Source organism: Arvicanthis niloticus, chromosome 9 (assembly GCF_011762505.2).
Source record: "Arvicanthis niloticus isolate mArvNil1 chromosome 9, mArvNil1.pat.X, whole genome shotgun sequence".
Taxonomy (NCBI): Eukaryota; Metazoa; Chordata; class Mammalia; order Rodentia; family Muridae; genus Arvicanthis; species Arvicanthis niloticus.
The window spans coordinates 84964953-84986058 of record NC_047666.1 but is presented as its reverse complement, the minus strand read 5'-3'; the positions used below and the strand labels follow the sequence as shown (position 1 = coordinate 84986058).

Sequence of the window (21106 nt, the reverse complement as noted above, 5' to 3'; positions counted from 1 at the left end):
GCCGTGACGGTGTTCTCTTCTGTTACAGGCACTGTTTGACCTTTCACCACAGCAGAGAGAGTGGCAGAGGTAAAGTGTGAACAGTCCTCACCATAGAAACCTTTGTCCTTCAGAAGCTATGCATGTTAAACGTTCTTATATATAAATAACCCATATGACTTCAAAAACTATCAGCTCTTAGGAAAGTCATACATAATCTTTCCTGTAGTATATTTTGAATCATAAATAAATTTTAGGGGTTATTTTTTTAAATTGACTTTAAAACTTCTATGAAAGTATATATGAACATTGTTTAGAATTTGGTATGATGATGCACACCTATAATCCCAGCATTTGGAGGCTAAATAGAAGATCGTAAGTTTACCTCCTTCCTGGGCCAAATAGTAAGTTCCAGGACATGCATTAAGTATGGAAACTGTCTCAGACTAAAATGTTAATTTTGACCTGGACAGCATAAAGGAAAAGCGTTCTCCTCCTGGGAACCAACGAGCGATGAGTATGAAAGGGGACTTCTTAGGAACTTTCTGTTTCTGTGTGAACCTTTTGTTTTCAGTGACTTTCTAGGTATTGTCTGGAGTATAAGTAGGTCTGTCCTTGCATTTGTAAGAAACTGTTTCAGTGTTAAGTGCTTTTCTCCTTTTTGTTCCCAAAGATGGCTTCTATTTAAGGTTACCTAATTTCAGATTATTATCAAAAATGTACTTACATAGGGTTTTTTTTTCCCCTTTCAAACATTTTATTTTCTAATCATATGTATGTCTGGGTATCATGTACATCCTAGAATTGGAGTTATGAACAGTTTTGAACATCACCAAGTGGGTGCTAGGAATCAAACCTGGGACCTCTCCTAGAACAAGAAGTGCTTTTAACCATTGAGCCATTTCTCCAGTCTGCTGTGTATGCATGTTTTGCCTGCATGTATGTCTGTGCACCACCTGTGTGTTTGGTGCCCTGAGGGGCAAGAAGGTTGTTTACTACCATATGGGTGTTGGGAACTGAATCCAGGCCCTCTGAAAGAATAGTCTTAACCACGGAACCATCTTTCTAGCCCCTTGAGCATTGTTTCTTAAATGCATCTTTGCTTTCTAGAATTCTGTTTTAAATTTATATAATATTTTGCTTAGAATAGTCCTGTAGAATAAAATTTACTTCTTGTGGGAAAGAAGACATCAACTGATGTGCCATAACCAAGTTTGTAATGAGCCTTGGGATTGTATCTAGTATCTGTAACCTCCAGTTCAATACCCTGCTGTTTGGCCTGCACTTAGTTTGTTCTTCATACTACAGCACTTACTTCAGTGCTTGACAGGAATAAAAATTTTGTACTTATGTGTAAAAGGTGAACTTAGACATTGAGCAGAGCAAAGGTTGCCTTTTGGTGCCTCTGACTCTGTGTCCATTAAACTGCTATTACATCGCTTTTCCTGAGAAAAGTCAACTCTGTTCTAGAATATAATCCTGTAATTACTACATGGTTCATGTAAGTCAGAAGCTAGTTGAGCATGTTTTGCTTGGTATGTATTTTATTGTTTTTGTTGCATTTAGGATGCTGCAGCTGATTCAGAGTAGGCTGCAAGAAGAGCATTCCCTTCAAGATGTGATATTCAAAAGTGCTTTTAAAAGTGCATCAACTGCACTGCCACCAAGGTGAGATAGGTGCTTGCAGTGTTCACCAGAAATTTACTTTGATAGAGTTTTTTATTATTATTATTCCTTTGCTGTTCTTTCTTAGAAAGTGTTTTATATGTTGAAGATAGCGATGATTTTGAGCTTTTCATTGAGTTACTTTACTTCTGTATGTGTGGTATATCTCCATAGGAAACTGTATACATTTTGGTTAAGAATTTATTTTTACTCTTCTGTCAGAATCAGTAATAAGAATTGTTGTAATCATGAAAGTGATTTTTCAAATAAAAATATGCAATGCCTTGGGTTAGATAGAAAACACCAGTTTGCAAGTGGGTCATGTTCCTTTTCCTGACCTCGGTGTCATTTCCATGCAGCCAGCACCACAGTACCAGAAATGCATGAGGGAAGTATGTTGCTGTCGGACTCTGATTTTCATAGTTGTTCTGCATGGGACCTAGTCCTTTGAGTAGACTTGAAGATACATAGATGTCTATTTATATAACTCTAGTAGCTGTATAGCAGCTCTTAAGTAGATTCAAACCACTGCTCTAATCCTGACATTTAAGACATTAGGTAAAAGTTTATGTTTAGGGAATCTTCTTTTTCCTGTGTGCCCTTTTTATACCACTAAATGGTCACAATATCCAATGTGCATTAAGACATCTGAATGTGTCTTGCTTTATAGGGAAGATGATTCATCACTGACTCCAGATGCGTGCAGAATTCATGGTCATCTCTATGTCAATAAAGTAGCAGGGAATTTTCACATAACTGTGGGCAAGTATGTTCTTTTCACTTCCTGAAGTTCTTTAGAGTGGGTTGGAGTTTGATTAAGTTTATATCTTTTCCTGACCAGGTAGTACATAGGCAGCCAGAAGGTCACTTCAAAGTGTTGTCTGAAAGTAAATGGGAATTAAAACGTTTTACTTGGTAACTTTTTATAACCAGAGAGCCTATCCTTAGCTTTGTCAGTGTGTTAATTTGTTGATAGTAGGTTTTGTTTAACCCTTTGGTAGTTCTCATCAAAATGCAGTCCCTGAGTAATTCTAGAGAAAGTCAGAAGTTACTAGTGTCTAGAGTGAATTGTCACTTATTCTCCTGCGTATCATCTAGCATAGAAACAATCATAAAAGGCTCTTGGTAGATTTCCCCATGGATGAACATTCCTCCCTAGCTTCCTCCTTTCTTAGAGAGCGGATGAGTTCTTCACTACAAAAGCCATTGTTAGAATATTTCCTTTGTGTAGAGGACTGGGCTAGAGCTTCGGGACCAAACAGTGGCGAGAAAAGCCTTTACTCTTCTTCAGTGCTGAGGTCCTGCAAGAAAATTCAAACTTTGACTAGCAAATGCATTAGTTATTACATAATTATAGCTGTATTGAAGCTCTAAGAGATTTATAGCTGATAAGAAAAATTGTGTAATCTGCAAATCAGCAGAGGCTTCATGAGGAAACCTTGGAACTGTATGGTGAGTTAGCTTATCTATAAGGTAAAAGAAAGATGCCAGAGAAAAGCTCCTGCTCAAACTATGGCTTTGGCTTTTTATTTATATAGAGAGAATATTGGATTTTTATCAGGAAAGACTTTATGCTTATAATGACCAGCTCAAACTTTATTTTTTCTTTGTTGTGCTTGTCTTCTGCCAGTTCAAACTTTGTTGTTTGGCCACTGTTCAGTGCACATTTACCTGTTTGTAGCATGGTCCTGGGGGCTTGAAACCTTAGCACCATAGAGGGAGCACATGATTGAGAAGGCTCATTACAGCACTTGTAGGCAGTGCCCTCATTCAGAAGGGAGCACACTGTGAGTTTCTGTATTATGGCCTGGATTTCATGTTTCCCCTGACTGAGGTTCAGAGCTGCTCTCCTTCCATTGCTGGGCCCCATCTGATGAATCAGATAGTATGTCAGGAAACAGACAGGAAAATTGAAGTATTTTTAACAAGTATCTGTACTGGGGTGATTGAACTTGATTTTTAACATTTGTGATCTTGAAAGGAGGTGCTTGCTTATGCTGTTAATCCATAACATTTTGATTTATGTTTTCTAACAAAGGTAATTAAAAAGCTCTGGGTTGTGAGAGGCTATTGAAGTCAGATATAATGCTGTAGTGGGTAACAAGTTAAGACCTTTTGGTGCACACTAGAACTTGACAATGACATTATTACTAATCAGGAAAGATGTGTTCATTATGCAGAATTTTTATTGTCAGTGTCTAGTTGCTAAAATTAGTAACTGGGTAAAGCATAAGTAAGAATAGTGTGTAGAGTCTTAAGTCTTATTTTTAATCCAAGAGCGTGTAAGGACAGTTATTAGTAGTATCATAAGAATAAAAAACAGATGAAACTTGGGTGAGAGCAGTCTCATCACAAGTAAGTAGATGACAGCATGGATTCCAGGTGTAGTCTACTACCTTTTTCTGTATGACCCATTAATAAGAGATGAATGATGTAATACCTGAGATATACATGAAGTTCAGATTTACATTTAAATAGTGCTCAGGAGACAGAGGCAGGTTGATCTCTGTGTGTTTGAGGCCAGCCTGGTCTACATAGTATGTTCCAGGCCAGCCAGAGTTACATAGTAAGATCCTGTTTCATTCCCCGTCTTAGTTAGAGTTTTACTGCTGTGAACAGACACCATGACCAAGGCAACTCTTTTTTTTTTTTTAATTGGATATTTTATTTATTTACATTGCAGATGTCATCCCCTTTCCCCATTTCCTCTCCCTAGAACATTGCTGTCCCACCCCACCCCCCTTTTGCTTTTTATACCATTTTAGTTACATGCAAGTATTAAGGTCAGTTTTGCTTTTATACCATTTTAATATGTGCAAGTATTAAGGTTGATGCAAATAGTCAAGGAACAAGCAAGACAATAAACAAAAATAGTCGAAGAACAAGCAAGGCAATAAACAAAATTCCTTGAATTCTCCCGTGATCACTGTTTCTAAGGGCTTATCAGGATAACCAAAATACCTGAGCGTACTTCCCTGTCCTAGCCCAAAGTCATTTTCATGTCTGAAGCCTACTTCTTTGTTCTAGCCTAAAATTTAAATTCCTGCCTGAAATTACTTCTTTGTTCTAGCCTAATGTCAGATTCCTGGCTGAAGCCTACTTCCTTGTCCTTGGCCCATGTCAGATTCTTTCCAAGTAGCCCCCAAAGCTTTCCACATCTCCCCCTTTTTATTTCATTAACAAGACTGAGCCTGTCTTAGGTCATTCTGACAAGAATGCCTTCCTTACCCGTCATGGAATATGCATTATCAAAAGCAATGCAGTTCTGTCTTAGGTTGGTAAGGCTCTGTGCAAAATCTTACCCATCCTTGCCTTGCCAGCCTGTTGATTTAATAACTCTGTCTGGGGTCCATTTTCAGGTTCAAGCCATGTACTTTGGCTGCCAACATGTTGATGTTGTAAAAGACAAGATTTAACACGATGGGCAGAAATAAAGCTAGCATGATCAAGCTATATATGCCATTCTTGAAGCTTGACCAAAATAGAAATACTGACCTCAGGCCTTGGGTAATTTAATCAGCAGTATCTACCACATCAACACTCAGCAGAGCAGCATTCTTGAAATTCATAAGCTTACTATGTAAAGTTAAAACATCCAGAGAGGTGTTAGAATTGTGCCAAATACACTGCAGGTGTCTTTAACCTTTTTCCTTATAATGACTACCACTGTAAATTTTAAAACTAACATGAATCCAGCGGTATTTGGCATGGCATTTGAAATGGCTCCTTACTCTTAAATTCTGAACCTTTTCCCAATAATTTGAATAGGATAAAGAGCATCAATCTGTTGTTCCAAATGCCTATCTAAATCCTCTTGTATATTCAACACATTAGTAACATTTTTTGCCAAATGTTTAACATGATTAACAAAAGTAGCTGTCTTAACTTCTTGTGTCACAGCAATTGCAGAAGCAGTGGTGCTAGCAATTAATATAATTAAAGCTTTTATACCAGCCCACTACCCTCTTGCTTCTGCTTGAAGCCTGACTCATTTCTTCCAGTACTTGCAAGCTATTTTTAGAATACCAAAGTTCTGTGATACTCAGGGCACTAAAACAAAAGCTGGTTGATAGACCTCCATAACTAACATGCTGGATTTCAAAACACAAACACAATTAGAAGGTGTGCAATCAATGCAACTTACTTTAAATACTGTAGAAGAAACAGAAGAAATTTAACAATTAAAAAAGAGCCTTAAAACATGTGCTAACACCTGTTTGAAATCCAGATCCTGCCCCAACTTTTTTTTTAAAACTTTATTTTTTTTTAGAATTGGATATTTTATTTACATTTCAGATGCCATCCCCTTTCCCCATTTCCCCTCCCTAGAAAACCCCTATCCCATGCCCCCTTCTCCTTTTTGCTTTTATACATTTTTTTAAATGTTAACCAAAGGTTTTAGAAGTTTGGTAATGCTCAGTATCAACCAGAAGTGTAACCCAATACCCAACCTAGATATATCAACTATTTTTGACTGGTGGAGATATGTGAACAAAAAGGAAAGGGGGGGCGCATGGGACAGGGGTTTTCTAGGGAGGGGAAATGGGGAAAGGGGATGGCATCTGAAATGTAAATAAAATATTAAATAAAATAAAAAAATAAAAATGAAATAAAATGTCAATTTCCAAAAAAAAAAAAAAGATTAAAACTGCATACTACTTCCGGGGACTACCATCCCCCTCTTCAGGCACTTCAAGACACTTCCTCTGCACTGTCTCAGTACAGCAAACAGACACTTCTACTAACTTTTCCTATGCGTTTTCAGTATCTGCAGGAGCTGCCAAAATGACCTGGGACTGTCTGACCAATCTTCTAAGGCAATGTTTTTTTTTTTTTTTTTTTTTTTTTTTTTGTAAAGCAAAATAAAACTTAAAATAATTCAGTACATCTCCTATAAAGGGCAGCAGGCATTAATATCACAAAGCATGTTTTGATTTTTATCTGGGTTGTAATTCAAAAGTATTTAGTGTATTTCCCAATTAAAGCATACACACTAAAGAGCTCTTCCAAGTTAAAAATAAAACAGAAACAACTTTTATTTTAAAGAAGCTTTCCATTTAAATTATTATTTCTTTTTTAGCATGTCACAAGCATTTTTTTCTTGGCTTTAGAATGAATATCAGCTGAAAACCATCCTCTCAAATCTTTTCTCTCAAAGTAAGGGCCGATTACTCTGTCTTGGCAGATATAATCAGTTGACTATTCTACAAGTGTGTCCTTTTCTGTACAGTAATTTGTCTGTAGATGAAAAGAGGCAATTCTTGCCTAGTGACTGTCTCACCACAACTGGAGTAACCAGTTCTCTGGGCCAGGAGTAACTTCCTAGGTCCTGGTGGGTCCCAGTTACTCCCTGTCTGGGGCAGGCGTTGCTGTCTGCTTACCTAAGATACTGCCCAGGTTAGAGCTCCTGGGAGGCCTGCTTCGTCTGGGTTCTGTGAGATTGGGGGCAGAGCTGCCATCCAGGATCTCCTGTCTCAACTTTTATTTCTTGTTAACATAACATCATAGAGCACTGCAGCTAACTTCCAAATAAATGTCCAGAACCAGACTTCCAAATGAAGAATGTTATTTTCAATATTGGATTCATTTCTGGACATGAGTCCGAATAACTGGTCACATTTAAGGACAATACAATACAAGAGTCATTATAACTTCTCTTTTTGATTCTCTGTTCCACAAGGTCTAAAAACTTGAGGCAAGGTAGCTTGTCCCATCAAGGGTATAGGTAAGCAATGGTGGGTCAGGAACTTATGTCCAATACATCTTCCCAGTCATCATTGTCAGGGCACTCAGCAAGCTCACAGTCAGCATCATTCTTTGTCCTGGCATCAGAATGTCTCACCCATCGCTCTGGCATTCACCATGCTCCTTCAGCATCCTGCAAAAAAAACACAAACATGCCCTCTTCCCCATATTTAATTCCTGATCGGGATCATGCTATATGCCAGTAAGTGGATCCTTCCCTTTCACCTGTGCATAAGTATGCCTAGTCGTAGAGCACCATAGACACTCAGCAGAAAGTTCCTTGGCATGCAATTTTATAACAACAACAAAAAAGATTAAAATAAAAAGAACATGATTTAAATAAATTTGTGGTGTACGGGGATATATCTCCTCCTTATTTTATGAAGATACTGTTTTAAAGTTCCATGGGCCCCTTCTACAGTCTCTTGTCCTTGATAATTACAAGGAATCTCAGTAATATGGGTAATGTTAAATTGCTGCCAAAAAGTCTCAAATGTTCGACTGCAATAGCCAGTTCTATTATCTTTTTGTTTTGTTTTTTTTCTTTATTTTTAATTATTGGATACTTTATCTACATTTCAGATGTTCCCTTTTCCCATCCCCACCCCCCCATAAACCCTTTAACCCATCCTTCTTCCTCCTATTTCTATGAGGATGTGCTCCCCCCCCCATCCACCCACTCCCACCTCCCCACCCTCAAATTCCCCCTCACTGGGGCATCTAGCCTTCAAGGGACCAAGGCCTTCTTCTTCCAGTGATGCCTGACAAGTCCATCCTCCTCTACATATGCAGCTGGAGACATGAGTCCCTCCATGTGTGTTCCCAGTCTAGCTGTTTAGACCTAGGGAGCTCTGGTTGGTTGGTATTGTCGCTCTCCCCTTGGGTCCGCAAGCTCCTTCAACTCTTTCAGTCTTCTCTCTAACTCCTCCATTGGGGACCCTGTGATCAGTTTGATGGTTAGCTGTGAGCATCCACCTCTGTATATGTCAGGCTCTGGCAGTGCCTCAGGAGACAGGTACATCAGGCTCCTGTCGGTATGCACTTCTGGACATCTACAACAGTGTTTGCATATGGTGATTGCACCTGGGAGGGATCCCCAGGTAGGGTGATCTCAGGATGGCCCCTCTTCCAGTTTCTGCCCCACACTTTGTCTCATATTTGCTCCTGCGAGTATTTTCTTACTCCTTCTAAGAAGGACCAAAGCACCCACACTTTGGTGTTTCTTTTTCTTGGGCTTCATGTGGTCTGTGAATTATGTCTTGGGTATTGTAAGATTTTGGGCTAATATCCACTTATCAATGAGTGCATACCATGTGTGTTCTTTTGTGATTGGGTTACCTCACTCAGGATGATATTTTTTAGTTCCACCCATTTGCCTAAGCATTTCATGAATTCATTGTTTTTAATAGCTGAGTAGTACACCATTGTGTAAATGTACCTCATTTTTTGTATCCATTCCTCTGTTGAATGACATTTGGGTTCTTTCCAGCTTCTGGCTATTATAAATTAGGCTGCTATGAACATAGTGGAGCATGTGTTCTTGTTATATGTTGAAGCTCCTTTTGGGTATAAGCCCAGGAATGGTATCGCTGGATCCACAGGTAATACCATGTCCAATTTTCTGAGGAACCGCCAGACTGATTTCTAGAGTGGTTGTACCAGCTTACAACCCCACCAACAATGGAGGAGTTTTCCTCTTTCTCCACATCCTCGCCAGTATCTACTATCATCTGAGTTTTTAATCTTAGCCATTCTGACTGGTGTGAGGTGGAATCTCAGGGTTGTTTTGATTTTCATTTCCCTGATGACTAAAGATGTTGAACATTTCTTTAGGTGCTTCTCGGCTATTCAATGTTCCTCAATTGAAAATTCTTTGTTGAGCTCTGTACTTTATTTTTTAATAGGATTATTTGATTGTCTGGAGTCTAATTTCTTGAGTTCTTTGTATATTTTGGATATTAGCCTTCTGTCAGATGTAGGATTGGTAAAGATCTTTTCCCAATCTGTTGGTTGCCAAGGCAACTCTTATAAGGATAACATTTAATTGGGACTGGCTTACAGGTTCAGAGATTCAGTACAGTACCAACAAGATGGGAACATGGCAGTGGCCAGCCCACAGTGATACACCTATTCCAACAAGGCCACACCTTCTAATAGTGCCACTCCCTAGGCCAACCGTTTATAAACCATCACATTCCCTTACTGCTCAAAAGATGATGTTTTATTGAAAGGTAACTACACTTATTTGTACAGGACTGCTTTTGCATTAGAGTGTCATACTGAGAATTGACTTAAGACTCTGTGATGGTCTCAGTGCTTGGTGCTATTGCTTGGTGCTCCACAGGACAGTTGCCTATACATTGCTGTGTATGCAAAACCCTCTAGAAATATGGGCTTTAGATGTCATATTTTAAAATCACCCCCTAACTTGCCTATAGAGTATTGTGATAATTGTGACACTATGACTGCATTAAAGAATACAGCCTATGTTGAACCTATTAGACTAGCCAGGTACTCATCAAAAGAGTCCCGACTATAGAAAAGCAGTGGTCAGGAAATGGGAAAATTTAAAATGTCTAGTAGAATTTTTAAGTGAAAGTGAAGTTACAATCAGGTTTCTGCATGTATCACTGGTGATCCAAGAAAGATTTTGTTCCTAAGTTAATGAAGTATGTTTGATTAAAGCAGCTGAAGAAATTGTTAGTTGAAAACAGATTGTCTTTGGACTGTTAGCTTTTGGTGAGAAAGTGCTCCAACAACTGAAGACAGTAAGCTCAGTGCTCGGTACCTAGTGGAGAAGGTGATGGGGTGGAGACGCGGCTCAGTGGTGAAGAGTGCCACCTACTGTCTGAGTTCCTTTCCCTGTACCTAATTTCAGCTCCAAGGTATCTGACACCCTCTTCCCAACCTCCACAAGTACTGTACTCACATTGCACATACCTCCATACAGCGCACACATATAAACATTACAGATTAATCAAATATAGTCTTTAAAATGCAAAAGAAGTGACAGATTGGGCCTCCTGGGATCCTGGTGAGTGCACAGGCATTACCAGTACTGCATGATGTTAGTAAATTTGAAGAATCAACGCTACTTTTAAAATGATGGTAGATTGGGATCTCTAAGTAGTTAAATAACTGAGGAAAGACTGGTTTTAAAGTAATGGAGACCTCAAGTTCCACAGCCCAAAATGATGCCTGCCAAAATGTGTTGTCAACTAGCAGTCATTTCTTTTGCTCTTGTAGACTTAATATTGTCTCTATGACTTTTGTTAAAAGTAAAAACGCAGCATTCCAGTTTGGTCTTCTGCAAGCTGCTGGGTGTCTGAACAGTCGTAAAGAATTGTAGTTTTTCTTCTTGTTTCTCACTTAGTGCTTTAAATTTTAAGTTTTGTGAACACTTGATAGAATGTTTCTTAATAAATTTAACCTAGAATTATCAGGGCAAACAGTATTTGTGTAGTAAACTAGTGTTGTGACAGAGTTGCTTCAGGAACACATGATGGTAGTGACTCTGTGTGGCTCCGGCAGCCGTTGGTGTCAGCGACCTAAGTAGAAGTTGTCATGGGAATCAAGGCCTCCAGTGTCATGTCTCAGCTCAGACTGTGACCCTAGTTGTCAGACACCCGGGCAAGTACAAAGGAAGATTAAAAATTAATTTAATTGCACAGCTTAGGAAATTCTGCATTAAGTTGGGAATTAACTGATCTACATTATACAAAATATGAAGAGATTCTGGTAGTATTCTAGAGATGTCTTTAAGGGACTGAATGGGATCAATTGAAGCCTACTTACGAAACTGTGTTTTCAGAGAGGAAATGTGAAACATTTTAGGCCATTACCAGACACACTTAAGATCATTTTTGAAATTAGGAACACTAAACCTCAGTGAGCAGTTTTCCCTGGAATGCATTTGGGAGCTACAAAAATAATCACAATTATTAGGTTTTGTGTTTCATTGATAATTGTTTATGAAATGCTGTTCTCATTATGTAACTGTAATATCCTCAGTTTCTTTAATCTTGGCTCATAAATACTTAACACGTTTCCCATTTGGCTTTTTGCAGCCCTCAGCTCACTGCATTGCTGAGATGGCTTAGCTGCAGGCTAGATGTGCTCTTCTTACTTGGTAATACAAGCTGCTGAATATCACAGGGAAGATTGGCCTTCTCGTGAGTTATATGTTTGTTTTTTCCTCCTTTCAGGGCAATCCCACATCCTCGAGGGCATGCACATTTGGCAGCACTTGTCAACCATGATTGTGAGCAATTTCCAAAATTTTGTTTCAGTATAGAAAAAATTTTAAGAAGTTAATTTTGTCTTTGTGTTTTTATTTGTTTTAGTGCAAACATAAAGTAGTGCTTTCAAAGTAAACTGTTGACTCACATGGTGGCACATGCCTGCTGCCTTCTGCCTTCAATCCCAGCCATCCAGACACAGAGGCAGGGAGATCTCTGAGTTCCAGCCAGCCAGGAATCTACAGAGTGAGATTCAGTCTCAAAAATAAGTAAATAAAAACGTTAGCTAAGTGTGTTGGCACCTGTAACGCCACAGCACTCAGGAGGCTTAAGCAGGGTACTGCCATGAATTTGAAGTTAGCCTGTGCTGCACAGTGAGTATCACGTCAGTGGATGGCAGGATCCAGTTTCAGAAAACACCCCCCCCCCCAAAATAGTCTGTTTAAAAATTGATACCAAAAAGGAAAACAAAAACTTGATATCCATCCAGAGGAGAAAATAATTAAATGTATTGTGTCTAATCTGTTCTGTCTGTAGGTTCACTGTGTTTTTTTGTTCACTGCAGTTAGTGCTTTTTGTCATTCTGTACATATCCCGTAACAGAGAGACAGTATTTTAAGTTAACTTCAGTTTGTAGATCTAGATACATACACATTTCATACAGTCACACAAAATTACTTTGGTATAATGATTATTGTAATACTTACATGTTTTTGGAGAGTGTGGTTGAGACACATTTTCATGTAGCCTGTAAGGTTGGCATAGCCTCGGACCTAGAACACTTGATCCTCCTGTGAATTCCTTCCAGGTGCTGGGATTGCAAGCTTGTACTGCTGTTCCAAGTTATAAGTCTTCTTAAACTTACCTTCAGAAAGCAGAATATTATATAAAAATCAGTTGGTCGTAGTAATGGTGTGTTTTAAAAGTATCTGTGATCACTTTCATTATTTGACCAACATTATCCTAGGTGTTCTAATGGCATGTTTTTGTACCATGTTTAGAATCAAGAAAGTTGTACGTTTTGGGCATAAGGATTAGATAAGACATTTCATAGAAATTAATTTGTATATAATAAGATTTGAGGTAGCATTCTACTTATTTATACTTTTCATCTCTATTTTTCTTAACATGTTGTTTTAAGTATTATTAAACTTGCAAATTTTAGATGATTTTGACAGAAAGTTAGAACGTAAAACCTTTTGTAGCATGTCTCTTTGAAGAGTAATATACTTTCTTTGCCCCCCCCCCCCTTTTTTTTTATCTTAGCTTACAACTTTTCTCACAGAATAGACCATTTGTCTTTTGGAGAGCTTGTTCCAGGAATTATTAATCCTTTGGATGGAACTGAAAAGATTGCTGTAGATCGTAAGTATTTAATAACTGCTGTTAGAATTTACGTTCAGGAAAGTGCTCTTAAAGCCTTAATGGTTTTACTCCTCCTGCGCTCTTGGGAGGGAGGGTAGTCTATCAGTGGCAGATAAGTATGTGGTAGAAGTGAATGGAATCTGAATGTTAGAAAAGCAAGTCCTAAAACAGATTGAAGGGGTAAAAAGGGCAGGAGGGTTGATGTGTTGGTAGTGGTGTAATTGTTGTTTTCATCCTCACTAGAGGATGAAGTTCTCTTGTCACAGGTTTGAGGCTCTAAAATGCCTGGATCTTTTGTAGGAAGTTTGAGCTTTCAGTGTCACCAACACAAGAAACCTAGAGTTGTTCCAGAGTTGTGTTGTACATACAGTCAGAGATGTGTGCTGAGACAGCTCAGGAACCACGTGTGCTCATCTTTAAGCCTCTGCTCCTCTACTAAATTCTCTTTAAGTCAAGCACTGAGCGTGATTTTCTTAGTTTTGTAGCAAGTGGTGCATTGCCTGTTTTCAGGTAACTGTTGTTATTTTGAGATAGTGACATCATTTAGATTGGACTAACTGGGAAGTAACTATATATCCCAAGCTGGTCTTGAACTCAGAGCAATTATGCTGGGATCACAGGCTTGTGTTATCATTGGAGCTTGATTTTGGAGTTGGTTTTTTTTTTTTTTTGTTAGTTACCTTTCTGCTCTGGTGTCCTCCTCAGAGTGTGGCGACTTCAACTTACTGGTATATTTAGGATTAGCATATGAGAACTGTGACTATTATTGGTTTGGGTTTTTATTAGTGTTTCTATTCTTTGCGTTTTTGTATTCTGTGCGTGCTTGTCGGTGTCTGAACTAATGCACATGAGCACACTCACACCTGTTATGTCCTGACTGAGACTTCGTCTCACCAATTATGAGCGTACTGTTTTCATCAGCTTTTCTTTCTTTAAAAGTTGTCTATTCATTGCATATTAAATCAAATGGTAGTATTAAATTTCAGGTTTATCATACTTAATAGAGTGGATTTGGTAGTACTTTATTACTACTGGATTGATGAGAAGCCATATTTGTTTTTATTATAGACAACCAGATGTTCCAATATTTCATTACAGTCGTGCCAACAAAGCTACACACATACAAGATTTCAGCAGATACCCATCAGTTCTCTGTGACAGAAAGGGTAAGTGGGACCTAACTGCTAAAATGAGTCTACTATGGGAGCTATACCTAGCCATAGCATAACACAAAGTGCATTTGTCCAGTTTCAAAAGTCCCATCATCTATAATAGTTTTAACAATGTTAAAAGTCCAAAGTTCAAAGTCTCTTCTGAGATTCATCCAATCACTTAACTGTAATCCCCTATAAAATCAAAATTAAGAAGCAGATTGCATATTTCCAATATCACAGGATATACTTTGCCATTCCAAAATGTCATAGTGAGAAAATACAGGACCAAAGCAAGACCAAAAACCAGCTGGGCAAACTCCAAACTCTGTATCTCTGTGTCTGATGTAAAAGCACTCTTCATATCTCCAACTCCTTCCATCTTTGTTGACTGCAACAAACTTCTTTCCCTTAGACTGGTTTCACTCCCTGCTAAGCAGTCTTCTCAGCAGGTATCCTGTGGCTCTGACATCTCTAACATCTTGGGGTATCCAAGGTATATCAACTTTACACCTTCTTATTCCAATGTCTGGGATTCACACATGATCTTCTGGGCTCCTCTAAAGGGCTTGGGTCCCTTCTCCAGCTCTGCCCTCTGTAGCATTCTAGGTTCACTCCACTCCACTGCTGCTGCTGTTCTTGGAGATCATCCCATGGTACTGGCATCTCCAGTTTGCCAGAATCTTCTGCTGCAACTAGGCTTCACCAATGGCCTCTCCTAGGTTTTCTTCATTGTGCCAACCCTCAGCCTCTTTGCCTGACCCCTTCAGTCCTGGGCCATCAACTGCAGCTGAGGCTGTACCTTCACCAATGGCCTTCCCTGGCCTCTCACAGTGCCAAACTCAGCTGCTCTCCATGACCCTGTCTGTCATGCCTTCAAAAACAGTTACCATTCGGGTGATTCTTACACATTACCAAGTACAGCTGCAGCACAAGTTACAACCTTGACTATCTCTGGAACACAACTTCTTTGTGCTCTCAGAAAACACTTCTCAGAAGATTTCACCTCAGTGATGCTAGTGTCTTCTTAATTACCACTAATTTCTTAGCTCTGGCTAACCAGCATCATTACTTGTCCCAGTAGTCTCTTCTATGCTTGACCCTAAAGCCATAGCAAAATGGCTGAAGCTGCCAGTTTCTGCTGCTTGCTGGAATTGGAACATGGCCCCCCTTTTTTATTACATTATCACTAGCTTTCTGTTTTCCAGCTCCTTCACTGCCTAAGCTTGTCTGTCCTCGAAACTGTAGGCTGACTTTGAACTTAGAGGTCTGCATGCCTATATTCTGAATGCTGGAATTAAAGACGTGTTCCACCACACCTGGACTTCAGCTTTTCTCTACTTGGAACTTGCTCTGTACCAAGCTGGCCTTGAACTCAGAGAACTGCGTGCCTCTTTCTCCCAGGATTAAAGGCATCATGGTAGATGCCTGGACCCTAGCTTTTTTTCTGGCCACTAGTCCTCAAGATTCAAATGAAAAGTCTGTGTCTTCCAGCCTCACGATCTGGATCACAGGTGTGCCCTCCATTTCTGGACTGTAGTTCATTCCAGATTAAAAGTCCAAATGAAAACAGTAACCACTTCATAGTAATACCCAACAATATGTAATTATCCCATGTTCAACTGCAAACACATGAACAACAAGCTTAGCCAGGTGGGGTCTTGACCCAAGGGCACCATTCACTTAATTTATCTTCTTGAACACAGGATTCAGCTCCAGTTCACTTCCTGGTGCCCTTTATTCTTTGAACCATACATCTTGTATTTTTCCTTTCTAAGCTTGCTACACTTGATCAAAACTTTCTTCTAGAGAGTAAACCAGAGGACAAAGTGTATGCCTGGCTTTTTGAGACTTTCTTTGTCAATGCAATTAATAGAAATCTCTTTACCTTAGCCTCAGGCAGACTCTTTGGACAAGGGCAAAAAGCAGCCACATTCTTCACAAAAACATAAGAACAATCTCCAGAGTTCAGATTACCCTCAGTACCAGTGTCTTCTATATTCTTACTAGGATGGCCTGGCTTTCTACATCCACAGTCCCCAAATGCACATTTGTTCCTTCAAACAAAAACATGGTCAGGCCTATAACAGCAATACCTCTCCTAGTACCAACTTCTGTGTTATTAGGGTTTTACTGCTGTGAAGAGACACTGACCAAGCAACTCGTATAAAGGACATCCATTTAAGTGGGACTAGATTAGAGGTTTTGAGGGTCAGCCTTTAATCATCATGGGAGGAAGCATGGCAGTGTTCAGTCAGGCATGGTACTGAAGGAGCTAACAGTTCTACATCTTGTTCCAAAGGCAAGCAGGAGAAGACTGACTTCTAGGAACTAGGAGGAGGGTCTCCAAGCCTACCCACACAGTGACACACTTTCTCCAACAAGGCCACAACTCCTACTAGTGCCACTCCCTGGCTAATAAGCATAACTCTCCATTTAAAAATTTGTGGAAGTTTTGAAATGAGTTAACGTTTTAAGCAAAGAACTTATCAGAAATGGGTATTAGTATGTGAGTTCTAGAGGGAAAGAAATTTGTTCTAAATATTAGAAATGTTTTATTACAAATTAAACTATGATGGCAGAAGTTACTTTATGAATTTCTATTTGTAATCTCCTGTATTAATATAGATAGCTTGTAATCTGCTACAGGTTTCCTGGTTTCTTTGTTGTTAGTAAGTCTTCCTGAATGTGAATGCTCCCTGCTCTCAGTCTGTCCCCCAGTCAGTGCACTGGGTCTGACTGGAAGTATGCTCTCCAGCTTCAAGGTAGATGAGTCTTAGCAGTTGCATGGAGATGAAGAGCAGGTTTGAACAGGTTTGAGCAGGTTGTAATATACAACCTCACAACAGGTGAATTTGGAGCATGTGAAGGCTTTTCACTTGACTCTTCTTCATGTGACAGTGCTGTAGTTGATACTCACCAGGGCTTCACTGGAAATGGGTCTCTCCTTATTCTTCTGAATTAGATGTTATCTCAGAGGGTAAATGTTAAGTGTCTAACTTTCAAATCATTCAAGGAGCAAAAACAGTGTGTGTGTGTGTGTGTGTGTGTGTGTGTGTGTGTATGTGTGTATGTGTGTATGTGTGTGTATACTTCCCAGCATTTCCATTAAGGATAGGAAGGTATTTCTCAACCAGCTATATTGACAAACACCTGAGAAACACAGAATAGGTTTAGCAAGACTTTGGGGGCAAAGCAAGCAGGTGTATATGATTATAGAATTGCTATGGGATGCTAAGTGCCATAGGCTATGAGAATGTTTGGCTATATTTTCAAACTGGTGTATGCATTGCTTCTGTTACAGCTATCCCTGTGTTAGAAACCTCTTTCCAAGACACAGTATTTTCTGTGGGAAAAACAGAAAAATACTGTGTGTGAGGTTTGTTGTATTGTTGTAATGCAGAAGATTAGAAACAGGTCAGACTATACATCGACTCAGTGGAAGGACACATGACAAAGAAGGACATGTCTGAATGTGAGACTATCTCCAGGACAAATCTGAAAATAGCAAAATCAAAAAGAAAAAAAATTCATATGTAAGGAGTGTTTGATAAAGGTGAATTAAATATTAATCATTTATTGAATTTTACAGAGTAGGGTGGGCAAGAAGTTGCTACTCTCAGTTTTGGAAGCCCAGTTTAATCATTCTTAATCTTCTCCAATGTTACTGGATGCCCTGATCCCCAGGGTAGCTTTGTTTGTTAGCGGTGGTTGTGGGGTTTTCATGCCTTCAATGTGATACTGAGCACCTGAGAGTTTCTGAATGAATTAACTGTTGGAAACTTGATTGGTGGCTCATATATACGGTTTTCCAAGTTAATAATGAGGGGATTTTGAACACAGTGTATGAGTTCCTAATTCTTGTAGTTTAATTTCAACTTAGAAATAAAACGATAAAGAAGTACATGCAAAGAAACAATACACATGCATGTCACAATGTAAACTTGGTTTTTATTCCTTGATTAGTTCATAGCTCATGAAAAAACTGGTCTACAGTGACCATTTCCACACAGTTAAGAATGGTTCAGTTTTGGGTTCTGGATTTGTTTTGTTTCAAGTAGTGCCTTGCTCTGAATGTGTGGCCCTGCAGCCATTCCTTCCTCGTGCAGGACAACAGATGTGCTGCTGACCCAGCAAGAATACTGACAGTTGTCTCTGAAGAACTTATGTAGGCAATTCATCCTATGGAAAGTGGGATGTCCTATGTGGGACACTGTAACTTGGTAAGGAGTGCATTTATTTTTTAGTAGCCACATGACATGCATTTTGTTTCTTTTCCCTTTCTTTTAGGAACGCATCATCAACCATGCTGCAGGCAGCCATGGTGTCTCTGGAATATTTATGAAATACGATCTCAGTTCTCTCATGGTGACAGTCACTGAGGAACACATGCCTTTCTGGCAGTTTTTTGTAAGGCTCTGTGGTATTATTGGAGGAATCTTTTCAACAACAGGTTAACATTCATTTCTTTGCCTAATTTCCTTTTATTTTGTTTTGTTTTGAGGTAAGCTCTTACTGTGTAGTTCTTACTAGGCTTACAGGCACTAGCTGTCATGCTCTGATATCTGATTTCTAATAGTGTTTATTACTTTATCTTGTGAAGATAGTTCACTGATGGAATATGCCATAGTGTGGCCCTCACTTTTTCAAGGCCCAGCACCAAAAAAACCCTCAAAAACCAACCAACCAACCAAAAAATATAAAATGATGTCTCTATTAAAAACAAAAAATATTAACATTTTCATGTTTTAATATTTGGAACTTCTTGAATTCTAAAGCTCAAAACTGTGTTTTATATCTTGTAAGCACATCCAGTTTACAGGAATCAGTAATGTAAGGAAGAGTATGTGGTGAGCCACACAGACCCTGGGTATCAATCACAGACACAGCTAGAATAGTCTGTGTCCCACCGTTGACTTGGCAGTCCTTAGATAGCTCACCTAACTTTTTCTGAAATGTAACTATCTGGTGTGTAAGTGTGTTGTAGAGTTAACTGAGAAAACGCTCAGGCAGCATCGCAGATTGTGAAGCCGTGGTTTGGGGTGTTTTGATAAATCAGTAATGCTTTTGGTTTTCAAGGCTAGAATTTTTTGGGAGCTCCATCTTCAGCCCTTGGCTACTCCAAGGTAGAGAGTTGTGTTCTTGGAGCCCCACCTTGTTTTTATTCATATTTCCAGTACAAGTGAGCAGCTTTCTTTACAATTCTTTTGCTTTTTCATTTAATTTCATTTAAATCTGTTATTTACAAAATTATGTGAGAAAGTCTTGGATAGGTTATATCAGGTGTGAGTTATGTGTGTGGATTGTGATCTTTATAAAACGTGTAACCCTTGAGAAGACCTTTAGCCTCGGAAGCAGCCATAGACGGCTTGGCTTCCTTCTTTCTGTGATCTAATCCTCTACAGTTGATGCAGCTTTTTAGTCTTACATAGCAGTTTCAAAAGCAATTTAATTAAAAACTTGAATTTATTTATTGCAGGCATGTTACATGGAATTGGAAAATTTATAGTGGAAATTATTTGCTGCCGTTTCAGACTCGGATCCTACAAGCCCGTCCATTCTGTAAGTGGTACTGCACGTGGTGCTTGTCTTACGTCATGTTGTTGTTGTTGTTATATCTAAGTAGAAATGATAGCCCCCATAAAGCCTTGTGATCATGTGATCAGAGACCTCATGGAGAGTAGAACTAACCCTCCGGTCTTGTCTTCCTCCCTCAGGTCCCCTTTGCGGATGGCCACACAGACAACCACTTACCTCTTTTAGAGAACAACACACATTAGCACCTCATGGGTGGAGAAAAACTTTTTGCCTGAGACATAAAGCCTTTTCTAATAATAAAATGTTGTGCAATATATTCAAAGAAAAAGGAAATATGAGAACCCAGAAACATACTTATTTAAAAAGGAGAAAAAACAGCCAAGGAAAACAACAAACTGCAGTTGTCTTGTATATGTTGTGTCTGTTACAAATGTCCTAGAAGAAATTATGCAGCTAACTGGAGAGTCAGCCCAGCCAGCAGTGCCAGGTGAAGACAGCGCCTCTGATGTTCTCCCAGCAAACAGACAATATGGAAAGCAGAGTCTAGAGGAAGGACATGAACCCATATTTAAAGAAAAGGGCATTGATAATGCAAATGTGTGTGTCCTTTGTTTTTAAAGATGTCAGAATAAAATGTGTAAAACATTATGGAAAACTAGTCTAGATTTTAAAAAACTGTAATGAGCTCATGTGGTTAATAAAGGAAACAGGGACTGGCCCTGTGTTACAGCCATATTAATGTTAAGCCATATTGACAAGATGGTGTTGTCCAGTTTGGGGTTCTGATGAAGGTCACTGCTTTCCTTTGGACTCCAGTTACTGCCTTTCCTGACTGTTGAAGGTTGAGCCTTAGAAGACTAAGGTGAAATTTCCCAAGGCCAGGTATCTAAGTGCTATGATGTGTAACAGGTGTCATTCACAGCTTGTACAAGAGACACTGCAGGGAGAAGAAAGCATATGTTTAAAAAGATAAACGTTAACAATTTGTAAAATGTGAAGAGAAAAGTCGAGTGTTGTATGCTTGTGAGGAGTGGAAAACTGGACAGCTGAGATGGGTGAGGGAGTGTCCATACAAGATGTCAGGTCTGAAGTAGCCTAGGCACAGCCACAGCACTGGACAGAGTGCTGCTGCCCTCAGGGCTCTGCACAGAACTGATGAGGCTACAGTAACTTGAAGGAGGCCTGTCAGGTGCTGTTAGGAACTGCTGAGTATGTGTGCCAGCCTCTTTTCCTTCTGTGAGTCTGAAGGGCAGAAGTTAATCCCGGAGGTTGAGTCATTGAGCAAGACTGAGTTTCTGTGCCTATCAGGCACAGGACTGCATTAACAGTGGTGGCTTGGAGTATGGCCCGTCACAAATCAGTGTTTCAAGTGAATGTTTTTAAGGATTTAAAAAATGCTTTCTTGAAAGAAGGTAGGCCATCAGT

At 39.3% G+C, this 21106-nt stretch overlaps 1 protein-coding gene across 2 annotated transcripts in view; it reads left to right on the top strand.

Moving 5' to 3' along the window:
- Positions 1–20416, top strand: part of Ergic2 (ERGIC and golgi 2) — a 33372-nt gene extending 12956 nt beyond the window's left edge. For both annotated transcript variants that reach the window (XM_034511618.2, XM_076940915.1), the window contains exons 6-14: positions 29–69; positions 1546–1647; positions 2315–2410; positions 11595–11650; positions 12894–12992; positions 14061–14158; positions 18434–18596; positions 19623–19705; positions 19861–20416. In XM_034511618.2, coding sequence (XP_034367509.1) covers positions 29–69; positions 1546–1647; positions 2315–2410; positions 11595–11650; positions 12894–12992; positions 14061–14158; positions 18434–18596; positions 19623–19705; positions 19861–19923 — 801 coding nt within the window. In that variant the 3' untranslated portion in view covers positions 19924–20416. The remainder of the gene's footprint in view (positions 1–28; positions 70–1545; positions 1648–2314; positions 2411–11594; positions 11651–12893; positions 12993–14060; positions 14159–18433; positions 18597–19622; positions 19706–19860) is intronic.
- Positions 20417–21106: the final 690 nt, after the last annotated feature.